General features: G+C 39.7%; 1 protein-coding gene across 4 annotated transcripts in view; it reads right to left on the reverse strand.

Annotated features, from left to right (window-relative positions):
• Window positions 1–23,723, reverse strand: part of PAK3 (p21 (RAC1) activated kinase 3) — a 131,096-nt gene that overhangs the window by 88,337 nt on the left and 19,036 nt on the right. For all 4 annotated transcript variants that reach the window (XM_081563906.1, XM_081563907.1, XM_081563905.1 and 1 more), the window contains one exon: window positions 15,199–15,400. In XM_081563906.1, the coding sequence (XP_081420032.1) occupies window positions 15,199–15,373 (175 nt within the window). In that variant the 5' untranslated portion in view covers window positions 15,374–15,400. The remainder of the gene's footprint in view (window positions 1–15,198; window positions 15,401–23,723) is intronic.

The following is a 23,723-nucleotide window of genomic DNA, read 5'->3' on the forward strand; positions in this document are numbered from 1 at the left end:
AGATGAATCTGAGGTCCCAAACTGATCTCCTCCCTGAGATGGCCATTTTTCAGTCCTCACAACCACTGACCTCACAGTTAAAACTGAGATGCTGACTATGATCTTCATGAAACTAACGTCTCCCCACCATCTTTCACACCATTCTTTCCTAGAGTCTATTCGTACATTTCTGGGTCTTCTGTAGACTCTAAATAGTAGTCCCCAGGAGCTGTCCTAGGTCCTCATCTCTTCTCATCAACACACTTTTCCCCTAGGTCACTTCTTCTTCTACTTGTGTGGTTTCAACTACTGTCTACTTTCAAGACTCCCCAGGTGGATGTCCTCTGACCCCATGGAGTTAACTGCCTATTGAACACCTTTATTTGGCTGCCTCACAGGCCCCTCACTTGAAATATTTTCAAAAGAAAACAAATTCTCTACTGCCTTTCCCCATCTACAAGAAGAAACTAGTTTCTCTTGTGTTCCCTACCTCACTCTACTCTAGCTTCTCCTGTCACCATCTGATTAGTTGCCTGCATGCTATGCATGCTCAGTCAGTCGTGTCTGACTCTCTGCGACCTCATGGACTGTAGCCCATCAGGCTCCTCTCTGTCCGTGGCATCCTCCAGGCAAGAATACTGGAGTGAATTGCCGTGTCCTCCTCCAGGGGATCTTCTTGACCCAGGAATCAAATCGGCATCTCTTGCATCTCCTGCATTGGCAGGCAGATTCTTTACCACTGAACCACCTGGGAAGCCTGATTAGTTGCCTATGTCTATTAATTCTTCCTCCTAAATGTTCTCTCTGCATTTCTCTCTTTTATTCTTACAATACTGGCCCTTAGGTTAGGCCTCTGTGATTTCCCACCTGTGTGATTCCCACAGCCTGACTTGTCTTCTTTCATGACGCCCCCACCCCCTGCCCCATCCACATTCATTCTTCTCCTGTGGCTACAGTGATATTTTGAAACACAAATCTGATATTATTTCCTGCTTCAGTGTTGGCCCATTGCCTTCAGAATCATATCCAAAGTCCTTAGCATGAGATATATAAACCCTCTGGAACCCAATCCCCAACTACTTTCACAGCTCCATCTCCCAGCCCCTGGAACCCAATCCCCAACTACTTTCACAGCTCCATCTCCCACCCCTCCCCTTAGCACTCTATGCACTAGTTATGCTGAACTACCTGTAGTTACAGTCATAGAATCTCAACTAATGTTATGTCATGCTTACTGCCTTCATAATGCTGCTCCTTGTATCTTAAATTCCACTGAACTCTTACATAGCTGGCTCTGTTCCTTCTTTAAGACTCACCTCAGTTGAGTGGTCCCCTCCTCCAGGAAGCCTTCCCTAACTGCTCCTTCCCTCGGTCTTCAATAGACATCCCTCCTCAGTGCTTACTTCTCTATTGCACTTACCATGCTAAACTCTACTCACTAACTGACTTGTCTGTGTCCCTCACTAGGCCATCAGTTCCTTCAAGGCAGGAACTGGGACTTATTCACCTCTGGACCCCAACGTCTATCCAGCCTGGTGTCTGATTCACTAAATATTTAATGAATAAGCAATGAAAAAATGAATGGATAAATGAATGATCTTCATTATATGAAATGAGACCCAATATATGGAGACAGGTCATGCCTATTTACCATTGTGTTCATGGATGAGGAGACACTTATCCAGTTTCCCCAAGAAGGCTGGAGGTGTGGGAGGATATGTTTTAGAGTTGCGCTGGGTGGTGATAGCAGTGTTGCTGTTTTCCCCAACACTGGGGGTGACTCTGTACTCATTCAGGCACACCTCTTGACAGGTGCCCCTTTGGGGTCAAAAGCATATATTGGTAACACAGTTGTGCTGGGTTCAAGGTACAGCAAAGCAACCAATTCTCCCCTGGACAAAATCCCAGGGCAGTGCTATGCTTGCCTTCAGAAAGCATTTTAGAAAACTGTCACCTGAGTCATCTTTGTTGTAGGAGTTCCACTTGTCATCTTCCCCTAAAATTCCTGGAAGTTTTTTTGGGCCTTCTCACTGGATGTCATGGTCACATGCAGAATTATTTTTTAGAACACTATCTAGCTCATTCAAAGCAGAGCATGAAGGAAAAGAAAAGGAATAACAGAGGATAGACATAGAGAAACACTTTCCTACATAAATTTGGCCTAAAAGCATAGAACAATCATTATTTTTAGAAAAACAATGGAAAGCATGCAAAATTACGATGTATGGCATGATAAAAAAGTGGCATTGCAAGCCATAATAATACAGAAAGATAAAAAACAAAATATTATATAAAACATATTTTTTTAAATGCAGAAACAATTTTTCCAAAGGGGGGTGGGGACCACAGAGGCTGACTAGTTCTAAACAGGAAGCATTTCACAACCTTGCCTCTGAGGAACAACTCTTGCCATGGTCCCAGCCCCCTTTCCTCAGAACCAGTCAGTGGGTCAGTTAACCAGTAGACATGGAATTGTGGATCAGTGCGGTGACAGATTGTGCTGGGTGATTCATTGGGAACCTAAGGAATGCTCTAAACGTGTGATCTCATTGGGGAAATAAGCTTAGCAAACAAGAAACAGTTTGACAGAAGACAACAAAATTCTGCAAAGCAATTGTCCTTCAATTAAAAAAATAAATTAATTAAAAAAAAACCCAGAAACCGATACTACCAGACTTAAGAAAATTTGGTGCTAAGTTGGGAAGAACAGAGTATAAAGGCTGTTGTATGTCCAAAGAAAAGAAGACCAGAGAACTCTCTGGTGGAGAGTGAGGGCTTACTGGAGAGGAAGAAGAGTTTGAGAGATAGGTCTTAGAGAAGGGGTAGGCAGGAAAGGCAAGGTGTCTCAAGTAGGAAAAACAGGAGAAGCAAAGCTTGGATTGGAATATCTATAGCACACTGACAAGGAACTGAGAAGAAAGAAGAGTAAATGGATCAGATATAGTCTTAGAAATCAGGAAGAAACAAGAAATTGGACAGTCATAAAGAGTGTGCTTGGAAAGGCTTTTGAGCAGATGGATGTGATGATGAAAAAGGTGTCTACTGGAAGACAAACCAGGTAGCTTTGTGCTACTCGGTACACATGGGATGGTGGGGGCAGGCTTCAAAATGGGTGTTCTTTCACACAGGCTGAGGAAGAAAATGAATGGTGGGGACGGAATCGGAAGATCCATCTGCCACTGCATCTGTTACCTTGGAGATCACCTACTGGGCATTTTCTATATAAACTGTGTATCTGATTTCTGCACCTAAATCAAAAATGACCTGAGGACAGAGAACCTTGTCTTACAGGTAGGATCCCCCCATGACACTCAGCACAGAGCTAGATACATAAAAAGCAGACATCAATCTTTTCTGAGTAAAGTATGTAAGTAAACTGCAAAAGATGCTCCAGGTAAGCCTATATTGACATCCAATTCTGTTCTATCTCATTTTTAAACTGAGGTAGCTAATAAACTAGATCTGGGCTCAAAATCAGAATGCAGCTCAGATTTAAGCATTGGCTGGCTGCACAGAGGTCTCTATCCTGTGATCTTCCATTAAGTTCGTTTGAGACAAAGGAGGTCTAATAAAATTTTTCACTAGGAGGCTTGTACTGGAGTTGCAGCCCTCCTAGGAGGTCACTTGTGCTACAACCCCTAGCTTGACACCAGAAGCCCTCTCCTGCTCCCCCCACCTAGGAGCAATCTGTACTAAGTGTTGTGTGTTCCTGAAGCCAAATAACTTGTGTGGACAGAGAGGTCATTTCTGGCAGGGGTAGTGGAGGTGGCTGGGTTAGAGATGCATCATATTAAAATGCTTGTTTTTCACCTCAATATTTCTGAGCTTTGCTCTAGGAATGCCATGTTGGAAGGATAGAGAAGTACTTTCAAAGGGCCACCCATCTCCTATGGGTGACAATCTTTACTTTTCCTAAGAGACGATCCTTAGTGACTTGGTCACTCCTTAGCTGGATGAGAGATGCTTTCAGTGGTTCGATCATTTTCTCTATTTCACTAAGAGGCTGCTAGTCAATGGCGCACAAAGATCATGTACAAAATTAGAATGCCTTAGTGTCTGCTTAACTACCAGGAAAGTAAATTAAGTACTGCAGTTGGTGCTTTAATTTTAAAAAATGCCATTTTGCTCCATCCCCTGCTTTGTGGGTCACTGAGCATCCTGGGCCATAAACCTCCTTCTCTCCCAAGGGAAACCTTTTGCAGCCTTACTCTTGGATAAGACTAAATATCCCAGAACAATTCTTTCTAAAGCAACAGAGCAGCCTTGCAGGTGGTGTTGAAGAGGCAAATGCTCAAATAACAATGTTGTGATAGTTTCAACATTGTTAATCAGCTATACTCCAATATAAAATAAAAAGTTAAAAAAAAAAGGAAGTGAGCACTCATTGTGAGGACAATAGCTCCAGAGGGACTGATTTATGCAAAGATGGTTCTAGTTTTTGGCAGTTCTGCTCTATAAACAAATATCCTGTTGGAGAACATATTATGAGAGGGGACCCACAGGAATGTCTCACCTCCTGGATTCATGAAATGTACATTTTCCCTTACACAGGAGACAGACTAGTCACCTAGTTTTCCTTTATTTATTTATTTTTTTGGTAGAAAGAATGACATTTTGTAGGCCTTCAAATTAATTTTTCCCATTGGAAATATGTGAAAGCACTATATGGTAACTACAAGGGAAAATTAGGCATAAAAATAGATTTAATTCTTGGCTCTAAGTATTTAAAGCAATTGGTAGGGCAAGGTGGATAAAAGATTTAAAAAGAGGTTCTACATAACAGATATATTTCTGGCTTAAACCTAGCATCCTGGGCAAAATACATACTGATTGAGCAGAAAAGGAAATTAATGTTTAGTAAGTGAGGGAAAGGGCCCAAACCCTTAAACACTGGATTATGAATGCATCTAAAGGGAGGAATGACAGGTGACTGTATATAGTTCTTTAATATTTTAATTATAAAGTATCAGATATTTTTGTAATAGAGAGTTAAAGGATGGAAAAATATAACACAGGGATCAAGGAAAAATAATTAACAATGTTCTTTTTTTTTAAAACAAAGGCTGTTACCTTCTGCTAGCAAGTTATGCCCTCAGGAAGAGTAACTTGTAAAAAGGCATGACTACTGTTGTAACTGTTGAGTGAGAAAATAGATTAGATTCTCTTAGGTTTTACTTGCTTCCATAAAAATTCCATTTTTGATATTTCACTGGCCCCAAACCTATTTTCAAAACACATTAGGTGACTATCTTTTTATGACAAGAAGTATCATAGTCAATTACTGAACCAGGAGTCAGGGATCTAAATTCTAGGCCAGCCTCACTTTGTAACTAGTAGTGGGGAAGTTTTGTGAAAGTCAGTTAACCTCTCTAAACTTCTGCCTTCCTTTGTAAAATGGATAAACCTTGCCTTCATCACAGGAGGTTTGAAGGTGGTGATTGATAGGAAAGTTCATCAAATACTGTAATAACCCTACAACTGCCATCCAAAAGACATCATCTCACTAGGAATATACATACATATTAACAGGGTGACTGTTTTTGCTGGAGAATTAAGGAATCATGTCACTGTCTAAACTCAGCACTTCCCATCTAGTAAATGATGACCTTTGACCTTTCAAACATAACTACCAAGAAAGGAGATTAAACTGGGCAATCATAAACAGTCACTGCTCTTATGTCTTTTGTTATATTAGCAAACCCCAGAAGTATATAGTTGGGAAGGCCCATGGGGAAGATTCTTCTCCTGTCTTCAGGTAGAACGTGCTAAAGACATTAGACTCCATCCTCCAATAAAGAACCTAGAAAATTTCACCCTTAGTAATTGATAATACTTAATCAGCATATCTGGAATTTCTTTATGGCTAGTTGCATTCCCTCTGGTGAAATAGTAAGTCCATTTCCCCCTGTCAGCTCTTCAGCGGCTATGACAAACAATGTATGTTCTCTATAAATCGGCAGCCTTTAATGCATAGATAAAAACTCAAAGTGGTACCTGATTCTGCAAGAGTAGCTATAAGCCCAATTCAAAAGTGGCATGTTCCATGAGGATGATAGGGAAAAGGAAATGATGGTCCCATGTGAGCCCTTCTAGTGACCTCCCACTCACATACACACAGACAGCCATCAACTTCAGTGATCAACTTCAGTGATATCATCTTCAAAAACTTTCAGCAAAAGTGATCATTCTGGCAAATTATCAGGAACCTCTTACCCATCTTCTTCCAAGGCAACACATACTAGTTTCACTCTCATTTATACCCAATTCACACATGCAACAATTTCAATGGAAAATGTTGGAAAACAAAAAGGAAATATGAGGCAATGCCCTCAACCATACACTTCCGTTCACATGGAAAATTATATAGGGCGCAAATAAGTTTGAAGGAGTCGGGGAGGCCTCATTTAAGGAGGAAAACAACTTCATATCCCTTAGCTGGTGTCAACTTTAGTCTCCTTGCAACCCTTCATGTTAATGTTTGATGTATCTCTTTTCTGCCTTCCTCTCTTCTTCTCCATGTCCTATATCTTCTGCATCTCCTAATCTTCCCCTCATACACTCTCTTAATTCCTCATAATTCTCATAACTCTCACAATTCTCCCCCTCATTCCTCTCTTAATTTCTCCCCGTTGCTTCTTTCCTTTTTTCTACTTATCTCCCAATCCCACATTCCATACTTTTTTTTTTTTTTTTTGCATTTGCCAGCTGTCTCTAGTGGGATACCATATTTGTGCTCAACTTCTCTGTTTACTGGTCTTGAAATAGAAGCAAAGTCCCTAGTACAGAGTGCATCCTTACCCCACCATTTTCCCATTTCAAACACAGGGGACTTCTATGAGTAAAGGGGGTAATATAGGAGGCTCTTGTCCTGGGGCAGAGCACTGACCCTGGAGGACAAGCAAGATGCCATGTCCTTCAGACTCCCCAAGGGGCAGAGCAATGACCTCCAAAGAGTACTCTTTGCTGAGCTGTATGGTCTACATTTGAAGAACCAAGAGGGATTGTAAACACTATCCAGGATGTAGTCATCTCTGACATCTGGCTTTCTGCTAAGAGAATCCTCAATTAATTGAGACTCCCACTCATTGTTAATGCAAAGAAAATAACCTTGAGCAACTGCAAAATCCCAAAGGGTCTTCAGCATCACTGAAGACTGGATACTGTTACTAGATACTAGATACTGTTCAGTCTAGTTAGCACACTAAGAATTTTTCATTGTTAGCAATTAGATAAAGTTAATAATGTGTATTGAACAAAACATGTGAATAACAAGACCATAAAGGATAACTGAATCTTCTTTAATGTTAAACAGTAATGCTTCCTGCTGTGTAGTGTAGATAGAAGACAAGATACTCTAGGAATTAGAACAATAATGTATATGATATACAATAACAAAACTATATGGCACTTTAAGAACTTTTTCAATAAAATTTTTAAAAAAGTTTTCACATATACGAACACACTCAATTTAGAACCTCAGCCTTTTAAAGTAAGCAATATGTAAGCCAGTAGACACACACCAAATGAGAATCTAACTCATCAAACACCCAAATCAAATTGTTAACACATCTCTCTGGTCAACAATATTTTCTCACCATCATTTCTTTCCAAAAAACATGAAAAAAAGTTTTCTTTCCTTCTGAGTGGCAATAAAAAGGACAGTGTGATAGAGTAGCGCAAGCAGAAAGTTTGGAGTTGGAAAGACCTAGAATATTTCTGGCTTCTGGCATCTGCTGTGTGACCCTAGGCTGTCTACTTAAACACTTTGAGCTTAAATGGCCTCACCTGTAAAAGGGGGTTAATATAGAGTAGTTATAAGAATTGAAAGACTCAATACATGTAATGTGCCTGGCACAGGCTTGACACTAGGAACTAATAAGTCAATTGCAGATCACTTTCTATTCGTCCTGATTTGATTTATCCAACAATCTCCTTGTCTGCTTCCAGGAAGTAGGGACCTTTACTTCCATCTGCAGGGCTCACCAGCTCCTGAAGCTCCCAAATCTCTGGATTTCCCACAAACAAAATGCACATGAACTGTGCTCCCTAAAGACACAGCCCTTCACACAGCACTGCATACCCCCTGAAAGGCACCTAAAGCTCTAGTGCAGCACAAGACATGAGACACATAAGCACGCTTCAGATGACATGGACGTCACACAGGACATGTCCACTCCAAAGGTAGCCTCACCTGCCTCTTTCCCACATGTTCTTCCTTTTAGAGGAATTATGCCATTTTCAGAATCCTGGCTGATTCACTTGTCTCATTGCCTTTGCCTTACTGTTTTATTTATTCGTGTATTTTTTAATGGACTTATTCATCCATGTATTTATTCCCCACCATGTTCCGTAATGGATATAAGGTGGTTTACAAGAAAGGGATGGGATGGGGAGGGATGTGAGAGGGAGGTTCAGGATGGGGAACACATGTACATCCATGGCTGATTCATGTGAATGTATGGCAAAAACCACCACAATATTGTAAAGTAATTAGCCTCCAATTAAAATTTTTAAAAAATTAAAAAAGGAAAGGTAACAAGGAAAAGTGCCCCTGGCTACTTTCACTTAGAAACTGAAGTGGCCCTTGCTGTTACCTGGATGCTAAGGCCCTGGAAAGAAAAGGCACAATTGTTACAGGATTTTAAGGCTCCTCCCATCAAAATTCTTACTTTTCTCTTTCCTTTTTCAGTCAAATCTGAATAGTTTTTTTATCCATTTGAGAAATCAGCCAAAGATATTTTAGGTAGAGGGAAATGAAAGCAAAGAGGTCTTCCTTTGTTTCCTGATTTCAAGGAATTCACACCTGGAGTAGTGGGTCTCCAAGTGTGGCCCCTGGACTGGCAACATCTACATCACCTAGAAACTTGTTAGAAATGCAAATTCTTGGGCCTCAAGCCAGATCAAATAAACCTGAAACTCTGAGAGGTGGCACCAGCAGGCTGTGTCTGAACAAGCTCTCCATGGTGACTCTGATGTACAATAAATTTTGAAAACCAAAAAAAAAAATATATATATATATATATATATATACACAAAATACAGTATGATAGCAGCAGAAATTCAAAGTTGATCAAGTGAAAGGAAAACAAAACAAAGATAAACTCATAAAATGGAGCCTGGAGGAAAGCTATACCAAGTGTGTACACAACATAGAGGCCCATTTTAGGTGCCAGGCATGGGCCACACATTTGGCACTAAGTTTTCAAGCAGCCAACCAAAGAGAAACCTAATCAGTCTCACACTTCACAGGGTCCATAAAAGAAAAACGAACCTTGTGTTCAGGAAATCCTTTTTCTGGTCTAAATTCTGAAAACTTTTCTATGGTGAAGCATCATAATATTGTGGCAAACTGTCCCTCTTACTTTGCTCTAAAACCAAGATTCAGCTCTTGGAAAGGCCTCCAACAAAGACAAATCCTCAACCTGGAAATTATATTTACTGCTTGTTTTTCTTCTAACTGTCTCTTGAAGTTCCATTCCGTCAATGAAATGTAGCAACAAAAGAGATTCCTTAAAACAAACAAACAAACAGAAACCTCTGCTGTCACCAAAGCAAGTATTTTCATTTAACTCAAGAAATAGACAATGTGACATTACTTGTGACAAAAACTTGGATAGGATCCCAAATAACCAAAAAAATAAATGGTTAAATAAACTATGATGTTACTATATGATGAAATATTCTACACCATCAAAAACTATATTTATGAAAAAATGTTTAAACATAGGGGAAAATGTTCATGATAAAATATTGAGTGAAAAAGCTGGTGCAAAACTATATATTATGATTTTAACTATATAAAAAACTACATATATGTGTATATATATACATTAAAAAAGTATGGAAAGCAAGCCACTAAATGTTAATATTGTTTCTGAGATTTGTGGATATGAGTGGTTTTTATCTTTTCTATATGTTTGTCTTTATTTTCCAAGTTTTTATTATTGATGACCATTTCTATATGATGAGAAGAACTGGGAGGAAAAATACCAACCCAGTTAGTTATCTTTGGCTTGTGAAATTTTGGGTTGATTTTAACTTTTAAAAAAAAATTTCCTATTAACTGACATATAAATTCTAGTTATGGACAAAGTTACTTAAAACAAGAAACAAGAATTCTAAAACCTAGTTTTTTAGTTGTTCGTAAAGTTCCAGAATGATACAGATATAATAACACCTCACAATTACTTAGCACTTTAAAATTTTACTTTTAATAGCACTTTAATATTGAGAATTACATTTGATTATCAAAAATATTTTGCTAGGTAGGCCAGGTCTTATTATCTTCATTTAACAGGTGATGAAACTGAGGATCAAAAAAACTAAGTGATTAGCCCAAAGTCACAATAATCAGTGGCAGAGCTGGCCTTGACTCTAAGTCTCCAGAACCCAAGTACAGTGCTCTTTCCATTCATTGGAGACTGACTGTGGTATAACCCAAGTCATCACTCACAGGCAGAAACATACAAACAGCAACCCCTCCTTACCTATGAGGGTCAAGTTCCTCAATGACCTTCACCTAGATAGGAGAGTTCCACTGAGGAAATTATAATTTTATGTGGTTAAAAAAAAAGGCAGGGGAACTGAGGTAACATGTGAACTTTTGAAAGTCCTCATAATATTTTTTATGCAGTAAAACAAAATAATAACAGTACATTACATAAACAGAATAATGAGAATTTACATAGCTTGAATTAGTTAAAAGTGATAGGTTTGTATAATTTCCATTTAGAGCCTAAAATGGTTTCCAGAGGTGATAAGGATGTACCCACTCATGGCAGTAGAAAATGGGGGTAACAGTGAAGCAACAAACAGAGGTGGACTGTTAGTTCAAATCATGGATCTTCATGCTCTCAGAGTCGTCACCTAAGTCCGATCCTGAGATTAAAACAACTTGATTGGGGCTTTAGCCCTAACAAGAAAGTGAATTTCAGTGGCAGGACTTAACAACTTTGGCTCTTCAAGATGCTTTGTCTTCTCAAGTCTTTTTTTGAAGACACCATAGCATATCTGCATAGAGTGCAAATCTTTAGCTCAAAAGAACTAAAATTCATTCTTTTTATGGCCAAGTAATATTCCATTGTGTAAATGTACCACATCTTCTTTATCCATTCATCGATGAACATCTAGGTTGCTTCCATGTTCTAGCTGTTGTAAATAATGCTGCAATGAAGTTTGTCTGAAGGCAGCTTATCTGCTGTCTGGCACAGATATTTAAATGGCACTACTTAATGATTTAGGCTCTTCTGAGGTTGCTTTCTTCTGAACATGATGTTGTAAAAAAAGACTCCACCTCTTTATAAATTCAATTAAATCATTCAAGCCTTGTACAAAAGCAGTTTATCAGCTGTCTAACAATCATATTAAATGGTACCACCTGATGATTTAAGCTCTGCTAAAGATGGTTTCTGTCCAAAGTGATTTTTTTTAGAAGGCATCATAGCACCTCTTAAAGAATTCTGCTAAATCACTCAAGCTCTGAACAGGTAAACTTTGATATGTAAAGGTACACATTTTTTTTTTCGTTACTTTCTTGGGGGAGGTTTTAATCTTGTTTTAAAATTTTTTCTCCTGTTGCTTATAATTGTACTTGTCTCCAGTGCCATAGCTTCCTAATTATCTTCATCATCACTTATGATAATCACCTCTGTGGTCCCGCAAGCTTCCTGAGTCATCCTCTAGCCAAGCACATCACTTCAATCAGCATCAATAGGTTCAGACTCAACTTCAGCCAATGACTGGTCCTGTGCCAAATGTTCATCCTCACCCACAGCTTCTTCTTGTTCCAAATATTCTTAAGGTCTTTAGGAGAAATCACTGAAAGACAACTTCTCTCTCTCTAGTCCAATTTTCTCCCATGTCATGTTTCTTTTTTAATTTATTTTTTAATTAGCAGAAAATTGCTTTACAATGTTGTGCTGGTTTCTGCTGTACAACAATGCAAATCAGCCATAATTATACATATATCACCTCCCTCTTGAGCATCTCTCCCCTTTCCCCAACATTAATGGGGGAAATTAGTTTAACATTAATGTTAAATTATCTAATGCCTCTTTTATGAAGACTACATACTTATTCTTACTTCACCTCTCCAGGTGATCACAGAGCAGGGCTGGGCTGCTGCTTGGAGCCTAGGCTGCGCTCCCTGTGTTATACAGCAATTTCTCACCAGCTATCTATTTTACACATGATAGTGTATATATGTAGATGCTACTTTCTCCATTTGCCCCACTCTTTCCTTTCCCTACTGTGTCCACAAGTCCATTCTCTATGTCTGCAACTCCATTCCTTCCTTGTGATAGGTTCATTAATGCCATTTTTCTAGATTCCATATATATGCATTAACATGTGATATTTGTTTTTCTCTTTCTGACTTACATCACTCTGTATAACAGGTTCTAGGTTCATCCATCTCACTAGAACTAAAATCTGTTCTTTTTTATGGCTGAGCAATCTTCCATTGTGTATATGTACCACATCTCCTTTATCCATTCATTTGTTGATGGACACCTAGGTTGCTTCCATGTTCTAGCTGTTGCAAATAGTGCTGCTATGAACACTGGGGTACATGTGTCTTTTTCAATTATGGTTTTCTCTGAGTATATGCCCAGTAGTCTCCCATGGCACATGAATGTTAAACTATCTAATGCCTCTTTTATGAAGAATACAGCATGAGTGATGTTGTAAGAATTCCATGCACTAGGATCTTCAGACAGAGGTGCCTTTCTAAGATCCTGAACAACAAAGTTATACATTAGCTTGGCATAAGTCTTCTTAAAGGTCAGATAAAACACTGTCTAAGGGTTCCAGGACCTGAATCATGCTACTGTTTTTAAAGACAACATTAAAATGAGGATGCACATTTGCCAATGCATCTGAGGAACCAAAAGGACAAGCAGGAATCAATATGACTTTGAATTTAAGATTTCTTTTTAGTAGTCTTGAGCTTCTGCAAGAAAGCACTGTTAAACCCATTCCTTAAGGAGAGAGGGAGTCATTAGGCTTTTCTATTTGCATGCCGGTATATTGGAAATTTAGCTCAGTTGTTTCCTCTGAGACGATATGGGCCTAGTTTTCTGCAGACCAGTAATATTAAAAAGCAGAGACATTACTTTCCCAACAAAGGTACATCTAGTCAAGGCTATGGTTTTTCCAGTGGTCATGTATGGATGTGAGAGTTGGACTATAAAGAAAGCTGAGTGCCAAAGAATTGATGCTTTTGAACTGTGGTGTTGGAGAAGACTCTTGAGAGTCCCTTGGACTGCAAGGAGATCCAACCAGTCCATCCTAAAGGAGATCGGTCCTGGGTGTTCATTGGAAGGACTGATGTTGAAGCTGCAACTCCAATACTTTGGCCACCTGATGCGAAGACCTGACTCATTGGAAAACACCCTGATGCTGGGAAAGATTTAGGACAGGAGGGGAAGGGGATGACAGAGGATGACATGGCTGGATGGCATCACCAACTCGATGGACATGGATTTGGGTGGACTTAGGGAGTTAATGATGGATAGGGAGGCCTGCGTGCTGTGGTTCATGGGGAAAACAGTCGGACATGACTGAGTGACTGAACTGAACTGAATGGTTTCACTGTGAGTTCACCTGAAGTATTGGCACAAAACAGAAACAACAGCCTCTCTGTTTTGGCTGGCGTCATGTCAGCATCAGTTGGCTCATGCTCTTCAGAAGGGCAAACAGGATTGTTCAAGGGCTTCCAAAGCATGTCAATCTCAATAGCACCAAAGATTTGTGCATGCACATGACTCTCCTCTTCAGTTGCTTTCTACAGTTGTGGCAGATACAATGCGGGAGCTGCAGGATCTAGTGGTTCTTTCTTTGGCACCACTGTCACCTAAGATTCAGTTTCCAGGTTGTGGTGCACCATGCATTTCTCAAACCATCCACTGCTCCTGGCAGTTCTTTTTTTTCGGGATCCACTTTGATGTCTGAAAACATGTCTTCAAAAATTCCTCTCATGTGATGGGAGATCCCTTGCATGGAAAAGTGAAAGTGTTAGTCACTCAGTCCTGTCTGACTGTAGTCTGCCAGGCTCCTCTGTCCATGGAATTCTCCAGGCAAGAATACTGGAGTGAGTAGCCATTCCCTTCTCCAGAGGATCTTCCCAACTCAGGGATCAAACCTGGGTCTCCTGCATTGGCAGGGAGAGTCTTTACCATCTGAGCCACCAGGGAAGTGTTTTCTTATTCCTTTGTTTGTTTTCAATCCAGAGATTCAACATTTCTGTCTTTTCCATCCTTGGGTCACGAGGGATAAAACATTTATTACATGCCATAGGTATACAGGAGGCAATATTGGCCTCAATAAGAGTTTCAGCTTTCCTTATGGAAATTCATTAATACAATATAAGTGACCTATAAAGCTATCTGTTTTACCTTCTAGAAGCTTAAGAGTGTCCCTTTTCTCTTCAAGAGATACCACTCTTCTTGACCTTTAGTGACTTTCTCTGGTGCTGGAGTCCTTGTACCTGGTTTTATTCTCTTCTGCCACAATAATCACATTTATAGAAGCCATGTTTAGGCTTTATGCTAATTAATGTAACCTGACAATTACTTATGAGGGATTTCATATTCCCCAATGTCACAAAGTGTCAGCATATGATATTTGAGGACCAAGGATAAATGATAATATACTGTTGTGACACTTAATGCAAAATGGGCTGATTGTGTAGGGGATGACTGGCAGAAGAATGGTAGAGGAAACAAATGACTCAGAAATTTCTTCACACTTTGTGATATAGTCAGACAAACAATAACGTGGCACTTGGACTGACTTCCGTATGCTCAATTCAACATTTCGTGGTTGTCAAAATGGTATACAGAAGTAAATCCACCAATACTCAAATTCTTAATAAGGACAACTTGTAGTTAGGAAGGGATTACTATAAATTCTCCTTTAAGTTTTATCAGAAAGAAAGACACTATTCATATCTGTAAAACAGTCTTCTAGCTATGATTTACCATGGCTTACCACTGAATTCGATCTTATATGAAAGACAAACACAGCATTTAAGTGTATTTTCTGTAAACCCACAGTAAGTCAGTCAAACATCATCCACTGACAAAATGCAACCTCTGAAGATGGAGATGCAAAAGTCAGGCAGGCCCTGAACAGCCCATGCTCAAGAAATGACTTGAGAAAGAAAGCGACAATGAAAGAATAAACTAGCCCCTTTTCAACACCCGGCCACTGATACTTTACTTTTATCCCCTCCTCCTGGGAAGATAGAGCGAAGCCTGGCTTTCTTATTCTTCTCTTCAGGGGCCATAGGAAGTGGTTTGGAGCTGTGGTTGAGTGCCGAAGAATCCCGGTTGTTACTGTTCATCCTCAGTGGGGGAGCTGGGGGTTTCTCTTCATTATCCAGACTGTCAGACATTTTCAGTTATAACTGATTGCACAGCTTCTAAAGAAGAGGAGGAGAAAACAGGAGTTCAGAGAGGTCTGAAAGACAATCAGGTATATACAGGTCTAACGTCTTAGAAACAGAAGCATTGGTCTCATGCTATCTCAGGTTTGGCAATAACCATTCTGAGGGGTTCCTTTTCTAGAGGGAAGGGAGCTGTCTCCCTAAAGCCCAATGATGCAATTTCCTAAAGAGGAAAGCAAAGGTGAGCTTTTTCAACATGTAGATACAAATACCTAAGGTGCCTTCTCCCAAAGACACTCTACTTTCTGCTGTCCATACACAGTCTTTTAATGAACAATTTGCAATCTTTCCTCTTTGTGAGCAAGATTAGGCACAGGAGCAGAAAGGGTGACAGAGGATGAGATGGTTGGATGGCGTCACCAACTCAATGGACACAAGTTTGAGCAAACTCTGGGAGCTGGTGATGGACAGGGAAGCCTGGCGTGCTGCAGTCCATGGGGTCACAAAGAGTCAGACAGGACTGAGCGACTGAACAACAACAATGATCATTTTGGTCAGGTAGCACCACCTCTTCAGAGTCTAGAATTGCCATAGGCCTGGTTGTTGATTTTTGACAGCCCACAACAATCATGTTAGTCACTTTGATACTGGGACGCCTTCGGCATCTGATTCTTCCCTGTGTGTACCTGATGAACAAAACAATTCAATTGCTTTATGAGAAAGAACTGAGAAACAATCTAGTAAAGCTGGTAGTTTCAGCAGAGTTGGGGTGGACTGCTAGGGGAAGCACTGCCACATCTTCACGTAACAGAGTAGATGATAAAAGAGAGCTAAGTGTCACCAGGAGCAAAGAGGAACTCCACGGAGAGGACCGTTTCCTGAGGAGATACCATGACCCTATTCCTTGTCATATTTTATGTCCTGGAAGAGGGAGCAAGGGAGTTGACAGGGGTGACAGGCTGGGAAGAACCAGTTTGGGTCTTAGCAACTTATCTGCTCTGAATTTCATTATTCTTTAGTATCTTGTGCTGAGAGCTGAACACATTTGGGTTTCATCCCACTGAAGGGTTAGGTGAACTGGAAAAGCACAAACTCAAGGAAATGTTTCAGTTCCTAGCTGTCTTCCCACTCTAGTTCAAGTCTTTCCATTAGGGCCCTGACACTTGCCATTTCAAGTCAGGTGTTACAAGTAACTTCCAGGGGAAACAGGGCGGGGGAGGGATGGAGTGGGAGTTTGAGGTTAGCAGAAGAAAACTAATGTATACAGAATGGATAAATAACAAGTGAACTATAGTCAATATTCTGTGATAAACCATAATGGAAAGGAATGCATAATATATATATATATATATATGTATCATATATATATATATATATATATATAAATCACTTTGTTGTACAGCAGCAATACATGCAACATTGTAAATCAACTATACTTCAATTTTTTAAAAAAGAGTTCCTACCAAGTGAATCTCCACTTCCAATACAAGGAAAATCAAATCCTACTGCAACAAAATCTTTGTAATTTCATCAAGTATTAACTGGCAGTAATTAGCAGTATAAGAGCTCTCCAAACACAACTCAGCATATCCCTTTATTCCAATAACATACCTAAGTGCAACAACAACAAAGACATTACCTGCTCTAATGAGAAATAACCTGCCATCATTCTTTTCAGTCCTTCAGTGGTTACATGTTTATTATTTTCAGTAATGAATTCTAAATTATATTACATTAAGTGGAAATTTTAAAAAATTGTACTGTTTAAAATTTTCTCAAATATATAGAGCCTGTAAGTATTCAAAAATAACTGAGTACCGATTCATAGTTTCTCCATCTGCACAGGTGACCAGCAACAAACAATGATTGGGGAGACCTTGATTTGGACAAGAGATCTCTTTTCCTTTGCCTAGCTGTCATGCCTTGCATTATCTTAATGAATTAATACTAATTCTAGTTTTTTTTTTTTTGGAATCATGACAGTGAAAATATTCAGTAGTAAATATTTTGTCACTACCACCACCAGCTTTGTAAGTCTCACATTTTCCTATATGGGTGAAACTGTGTTGTCTTTATTGTTTAGTCACTCAGTCGTATCTGACTCTGTAACCCTATGGACTGTAGTCTGTCAGGTTCCTCTGTCCATGGGATTCTCCAGGCAAGAATACTGGAGTGGGTTGCCATTTCCTTCTCCAGGGGATCTTCCCAACCCAGGGATCAAACCCAGGTCTCCTGCTTGGCCGGCAGATTCTTTACCACTGAGCCACCAGAGTAGCTGGTGAAACTATAGCACAAGGTAAAACGAAAAAGAAACTGATGTCAAGGATCAAGTATATCCATAGACTACTGGTAAATATTTTAACTAGAATATGAAATCAGTGCTAACGGGTCTACATTCCCTTTCACATTTTGATCCTTCTCAATTCATTCTTTCTCCAGAAGATAAGTGAGTTTAACATTGATTTCACCAATGGTATTCTGTATCAGACAGGTTCATGGTTTTTACCTAGTGTTGAAGAAGAATTTGCTAGAAGAAGAATAAAAGCACTAGTTTTTTTGCCTTGTGCTTGTTTTGTTTATTTTACTTTCTGGGTTCAAAAATAATGCCTGAATATGAGATGATTATTAAATGAAGCTCAAATGTACAGAATCTTGGTAAAAATAATGAAATTTGAAATTTATTGCAAAAGAACTGAGGATTCTAAGTAAGACCTAGAAAACAGATTTCTGAAAAATGTGTCTCACGGGGAGAGACAGCCATCATATTCTGGATGATATCTATTTTCTGAGAACTTATTTAACTTGAGATGACAGAAGCCAGAGAAACATACATGACCTCTTTAAAATGATATACAAAACTGATCTTACACAATAAAGCAAGTAGGAGTCTGAGCCATTCAGGGTTCTAGTGCACCTACGTAATCCAAAATACTAGGTGCCTTTGTCGTAGATAATTAGGTGTGGCTAACAGTGGCCTTTTTCATCCTTAAATACTCTCTCTGGCTAGAGACTCAAAAAGTTGATGCCCTGTTTCTTTTCAGGTCGAGATTAAAAAGGGCTACTTGGAATATAGAACTCACACTATACTCTCCTATACTAGACTAGAAATTGCTGCCGGAAATATGAATACCACATATTTGCCATGGTCCACGTCACAGGCATTCTGTAAGGGACCCAGGTTAAATGGCACACCTTTCTACTGCCCAGCAAACTGGAATCAGTTTAATTCCATTCAACTCATCAAGGGATTATAAGAAGGGGTGAAATAAATCTCTTACAGAGATGGAAATGAAACTGAAGAATCTTGGCCCATTTCCACAATAGGAACATGAAGCAAATAAACACTCAGTTTACCTAGACATTTCAGATTCAGTTTTGCTCAAATTATCCTAATATTACGTCAGTTCTTCGTGACCCTTTACAAGGCACAACCAATCTTCATCTTTTTCTAACAGTTCCAGATAATTCTGAATTTGTGACAAAGGAATAATGTGGGAGACTCCTTATCTCTAACTCACCTTAAAAGCAAGGGCTTCAGAGTATACTTTTTAGGTGACCAATGGAGAAAGGGTAGGGCCCTGTAAGGCACCCTTGCTGTTAATCTATTTGCTTCCCAAGTGGGAGGTATCTCCGACTATTCCACAAACGTAGAAAAAAAGGGGGAGTCTATTCTGCTATGTTTGTAAACAATGCTGATTTACTAAGCCAGGTCCCTCCCCTGAGACACCTCTCTACAAAGGAAACTATTAATGGATTGCTGGTTCAATCTGCCTATGAAGTCATTATTTCCAAGATCTTGAAAGAGACTATTTTGTTTGGGGCGGCTGTAGGCTCTACTTCAAGAATTGTACAAAAGCACCATTATTCTCCAGGAACCCAATCGAAAAACTGTTGATCTTTCAAGTTTAACTGTTGTTGTTCACTTCTGCAACACAGCAGAAACTTGCAAGTGCGGGTCATGCTGGACCCAGCCACCAGCCATGTCATTTCACTTTTAGAACATGGTCCTTTGCATTGTTGGAGGAACAGCTAATTTGAATGGACACCAAGCAACAGCTTGTATCTGTTCACAATTTGCTTTCAGACTTGGCTACTAGGTTTTTCCAAGAGAATTCAAATGGCTTTTGCAGATGGTATATTTTTGGTCCAGCCCTTGGGAGTTAATGTGGCTTACCAAGGTTCTGTAATTACAATCGAAATTCACCAGCAGTAAGAAATGAGCCTCTTGTCTCATGATAACCAAGAAGCTGGAACAACCCTCTTTCAGAGTACAAAAAGGATTAATTTTTGATTTCCCTCCCTCATCTCCCTTTTTCTCTCACTCTCCTCTCTACTCACACGGTCCCACCCCACAAATGCAAGGGCAGGCATGTGCACACAGGTGCACACACATGTGCGTACATGCACACACACACACACACACCCCTTCACTGAGTTGCCTTTTGACACAGAGATTTACTACAAAGTATTTCAGAGGAAAACTTTTATCAAAATGCATGGCAACTTTAGATGAAATGATTCGGCACTGTATATAATGGTCATTCTCTCCTTCTTCCAAAATGTATTCTGTTAATGTGGTACCAAATTAAACCCTCAGAGAACATTCAGTAGGTTAAAAAAAAAAGCCACCAACCTGCATGTTCCAGGAGTCAAGGGGAAAGATAGGTGCTCAAATATATTCTAGATAACGTGGCCAAAATTCATACCATGACATAAGTGTGGAATTGGATACAATCAAAAATACCACTTGTGCCCATTTGTCACAGGTGCTCTCCTCACATGTGTGAAAGGTGAGAATCCAGAAATACTGGCCCTACGACTTGCAAGACCATCTATGAAGCCACTGGTAACTGAAATCAATATTTTCATCAGATCTGATACCATCAGGGACAATGGTATCTGATACCATACAGAGACAATGCATGTCTGTATTATTCTGTCTGCTTTCAAAAATCTAAATCACTGTTTATTTGCATACTTTCCCAATGAGAAACAAACTAATACTGGCCTCCTTTCAAAAACAAAAGCCTAGGCCAGCAGACGCACAGCCATGATCTAATAAACCCAGAGGTAAAAGTTCTCAAACCACCAGCCACACAAGACCATTACTATAAATCGGCAAGCCCATCAATACCGCTTATGTCCCTCTCATATCAAACTAGAGGATATAATGCAGGAATGAGATGCAGCACAGGGGAATTTTCCAAGGTTTCTGATGTTTCTGAGATACCTACGAAAAGAATAGGGTTGGCTGCAAGACACCTGGAGCTGATGAGATGACAATCAAACTGACAAGCACACATAAGAAAGAAGATTGATTTTGGTATCACAAAAATGTAGTCAACAAGTCAAAGAACTCTCACTATGTTAAGACATTAACAGAACATGAGGGCATTTCAAATTTCTAGAATTGGGTAAATCTTTATAGCAAGAATTAGCTCTATAGATCAAGAAGAAGTGAACTTTTATTAAGTTTCCAGATTTGGAGGTATTAAGCTGACACAGATTTAAAGTCAGCCAACATCTCCTTAGACAAAGATACCAACACTGGACTGTTCTTTTTATTTTGGGGTTAGGTTACTGCTTTTACTGTGACAATGGTGTATACACTGAATTATACTTTGGTTGTGGGAAAAAGGATCCAAGAGTTACTTGCTGGCTCTTTCTTGGGCTCCCTTGTAAACAGAAGTACACATTTTTCAAGATGGTTAGCTGAGCTTCCAGGTATAAACTGTGATGGGGACACAAATGATGCTTTGCTAACTAGCCTATGCTGATACTAAACCCACGTTACCTTAGACACATTCTTGGCAACTGAAGTAGCTAGACACTTATGATTGACAGTGTAAGAAGATGTAGTGAACTGTTTTCAATTGCCAAAAAGGAACAAAACACCTGGCCTCTCACAAAGGGGACAATGTATTATCCTTTGAAAGAATATACAGTGCTTTGCATTTTACAGCAACTTGCATCTGAAGATTTCTAGCAACTTTTCAGCCATTGTTTCCCATAATAGGCTAAGATGCCAAAGAAGAGAGAAAGGGCATTCCTCCCATTTTATAGGGAGGAGAAGCCACCACATCTGTGTCCCTCGGTAGCCCTAAACCCCCACTCCCAGGCTAGGTAGACGAAAGCCTGACCCCTAACAATAGCCAACCAGATGGGCCCACCCTAGCATTTTTACCATTTTGGCTCCAACTGCACATAGTCATTAAAAATGTCATCTCCCTCACTAGATCATAAACTCCTAGAGGGTAAGAACTCCTCAGTCATAACTGTCATGCTTTCATACTGCCTAGTACAGTGCCTTGTTCCCAGGAGGCATTAAATACACATGTGAGGGAATGAATGGAACTCTATATGTTCTATGCATTTGTTGAAGCTCTGAGTACGTTCTTCATAATATTGAATAAGCCTATATGCTTACTCCAAGCAGGTCTGAGCCAAGAAGGAGTTTGGACATTTTGGCACTAGTCTATCGGCCAAGAAACTGGGCATCATGGAGAAGCCAGCCACCTTTAGATTATCAACACCTCATTGTTCACTATATGACCTTGTAACAACCATGAATTTATTCAAGCTCTGCTCTTATTTGAGCCGGACACCAACATGTGAAGAAGGGAGCGCCACCCACATTTTCCACATGAGGAATTAACAAGGCATAGAGGTTAAATGACTTACCCAAGGGTCGTAAAATAACTGCAAGAACTGAGACTAGAATCTTGAACTCTCCTCAATTCCCTTCCCTTGATACCATTACAATGTGGATCCAGGTAAACCCACCCACGTACTCACACACTCTTTCTCTTTATACATACACTTTCATTCTCCCCAAATATTCATATGACAGTTCTACCTTTTTAATTTCAACCCACTTCAGGCTGGTACTTACTGATTTCAACTGCATTTCTCATCCAAAGACCCAAGGCTAGGAGATTTACTGACAGAACTCCAGGAGGATTCGTTGGCCGGTAGGACCAATTCTTAGACGGCCTTGTTTTGGGGCTTGTCTGTTCTGGGGCACTCACCAAGAGAACTCTGCTATCAGAGACAGGGGTGTGCTGTTTCAGAGAGCCTCGCCTGGGAGATACCATTACAGCGTGTAATGGAGGGAAGCCATTTCGAAGATCATTTGATCAGAAGGAGCTGAGCTACTTGTTAGGCAGATTTGCAAAAGCAGCCAGACAAGTAAGGGAGGCACTAGCTCTTTTTACAGCTGCCTCGTTTCAGTCTTAGATCCTGAAAAAGATAGCTCACGACTGACACACATACAAAACATGGTCACACAGAACACATTCATGCTCTGTCTCACACACACGAGCAAATGAGGTCAGTTCTGCTGTAGTCCTGTTCTCTGCTAACATCTTTCTGAGTGACTTCCATTGTTTGCATCAGGAACTTCACATTAATGAAATCCAATAAGCCAGCATATTATAGTTGCAAATTTCAATGATAGGTTGCAAATAAGGAAATTAATAGGTATACCACAGAATACTGCACATATTATGTGGGGCAAGTAGCTCCCTATTTGAGCAACTTCCTAAGCTTCTAAATGGATGCAGCACCGTACTTTATTATTCATTGTGTATGCTGCATGAGCTAATGCCAAGAAAATGCTAATGACCATCTAACATGTGTTTATATTTGCAAACTGATGCATTATTACAGGTTTGGGCTTTTCATTTCCAACACTGATGCTTCTAAGAAGAGAAAATAAGATGCATGAAGAACAGAGGTAGAAACTGTTTAAGCATAAAAAAGTAAAAGATGCTTCAAATAAATGCGTGGGGGAAAAAAAGAGAAGCAAAACCAAGTAATAAAACATTTCCTAGTTCTCAAAACAGAACACAGTATCCTTGGAGGCTGTTGGACAGAAAACATTAGATGCAGACGAGCAGCCCAAGTGAACATCTTGAGTCTCTGGGGTTCTAACTGTCCTCTGTGACTATGCATGGGTGATAATTATACCCTTCCCTGATCGACTCTGGTGAAAGAGTCACAAATTTCCTCAAACTCAAGCCTAAAAATTCAATTGCCAAAATTGCTAGGGCTGTTTGTATACCATAGAGATGTCTGGACATTGTTTTCAAACCTGTGCCTTATGGCTCATCGACCTAGGAACTTGCTCTAGTCTCAATTTTTCTACACCCAAATTGGCTTTCTCTAGGGAAGCTACCCATTAAACATTTGAAGAGAAGAGCTACATTGGGTCAATTGAGACATTCACATTACATTTTTCTAAACTAGGAACTTAGATCATTTTAGCAAAGCTCATATGCTACCTACCACCCCTTCAAAAAAGACATTTTGCCAGAACTGGAGGTCAAAGAATTTGAACTGGTATAAAATGCAGAAACTC

The sequence above is a fragment of the Giraffa tippelskirchi genome, chromosome X (assembly GCF_054371585.1).
Source record: "Giraffa tippelskirchi isolate mGirTip1 chromosome X, T2T-mGirTip1v1.2.pri, whole genome shotgun sequence".
NCBI classification, from domain to species: Eukaryota; Metazoa; Chordata; class Mammalia; order Artiodactyla; family Giraffidae; genus Giraffa; species Giraffa tippelskirchi.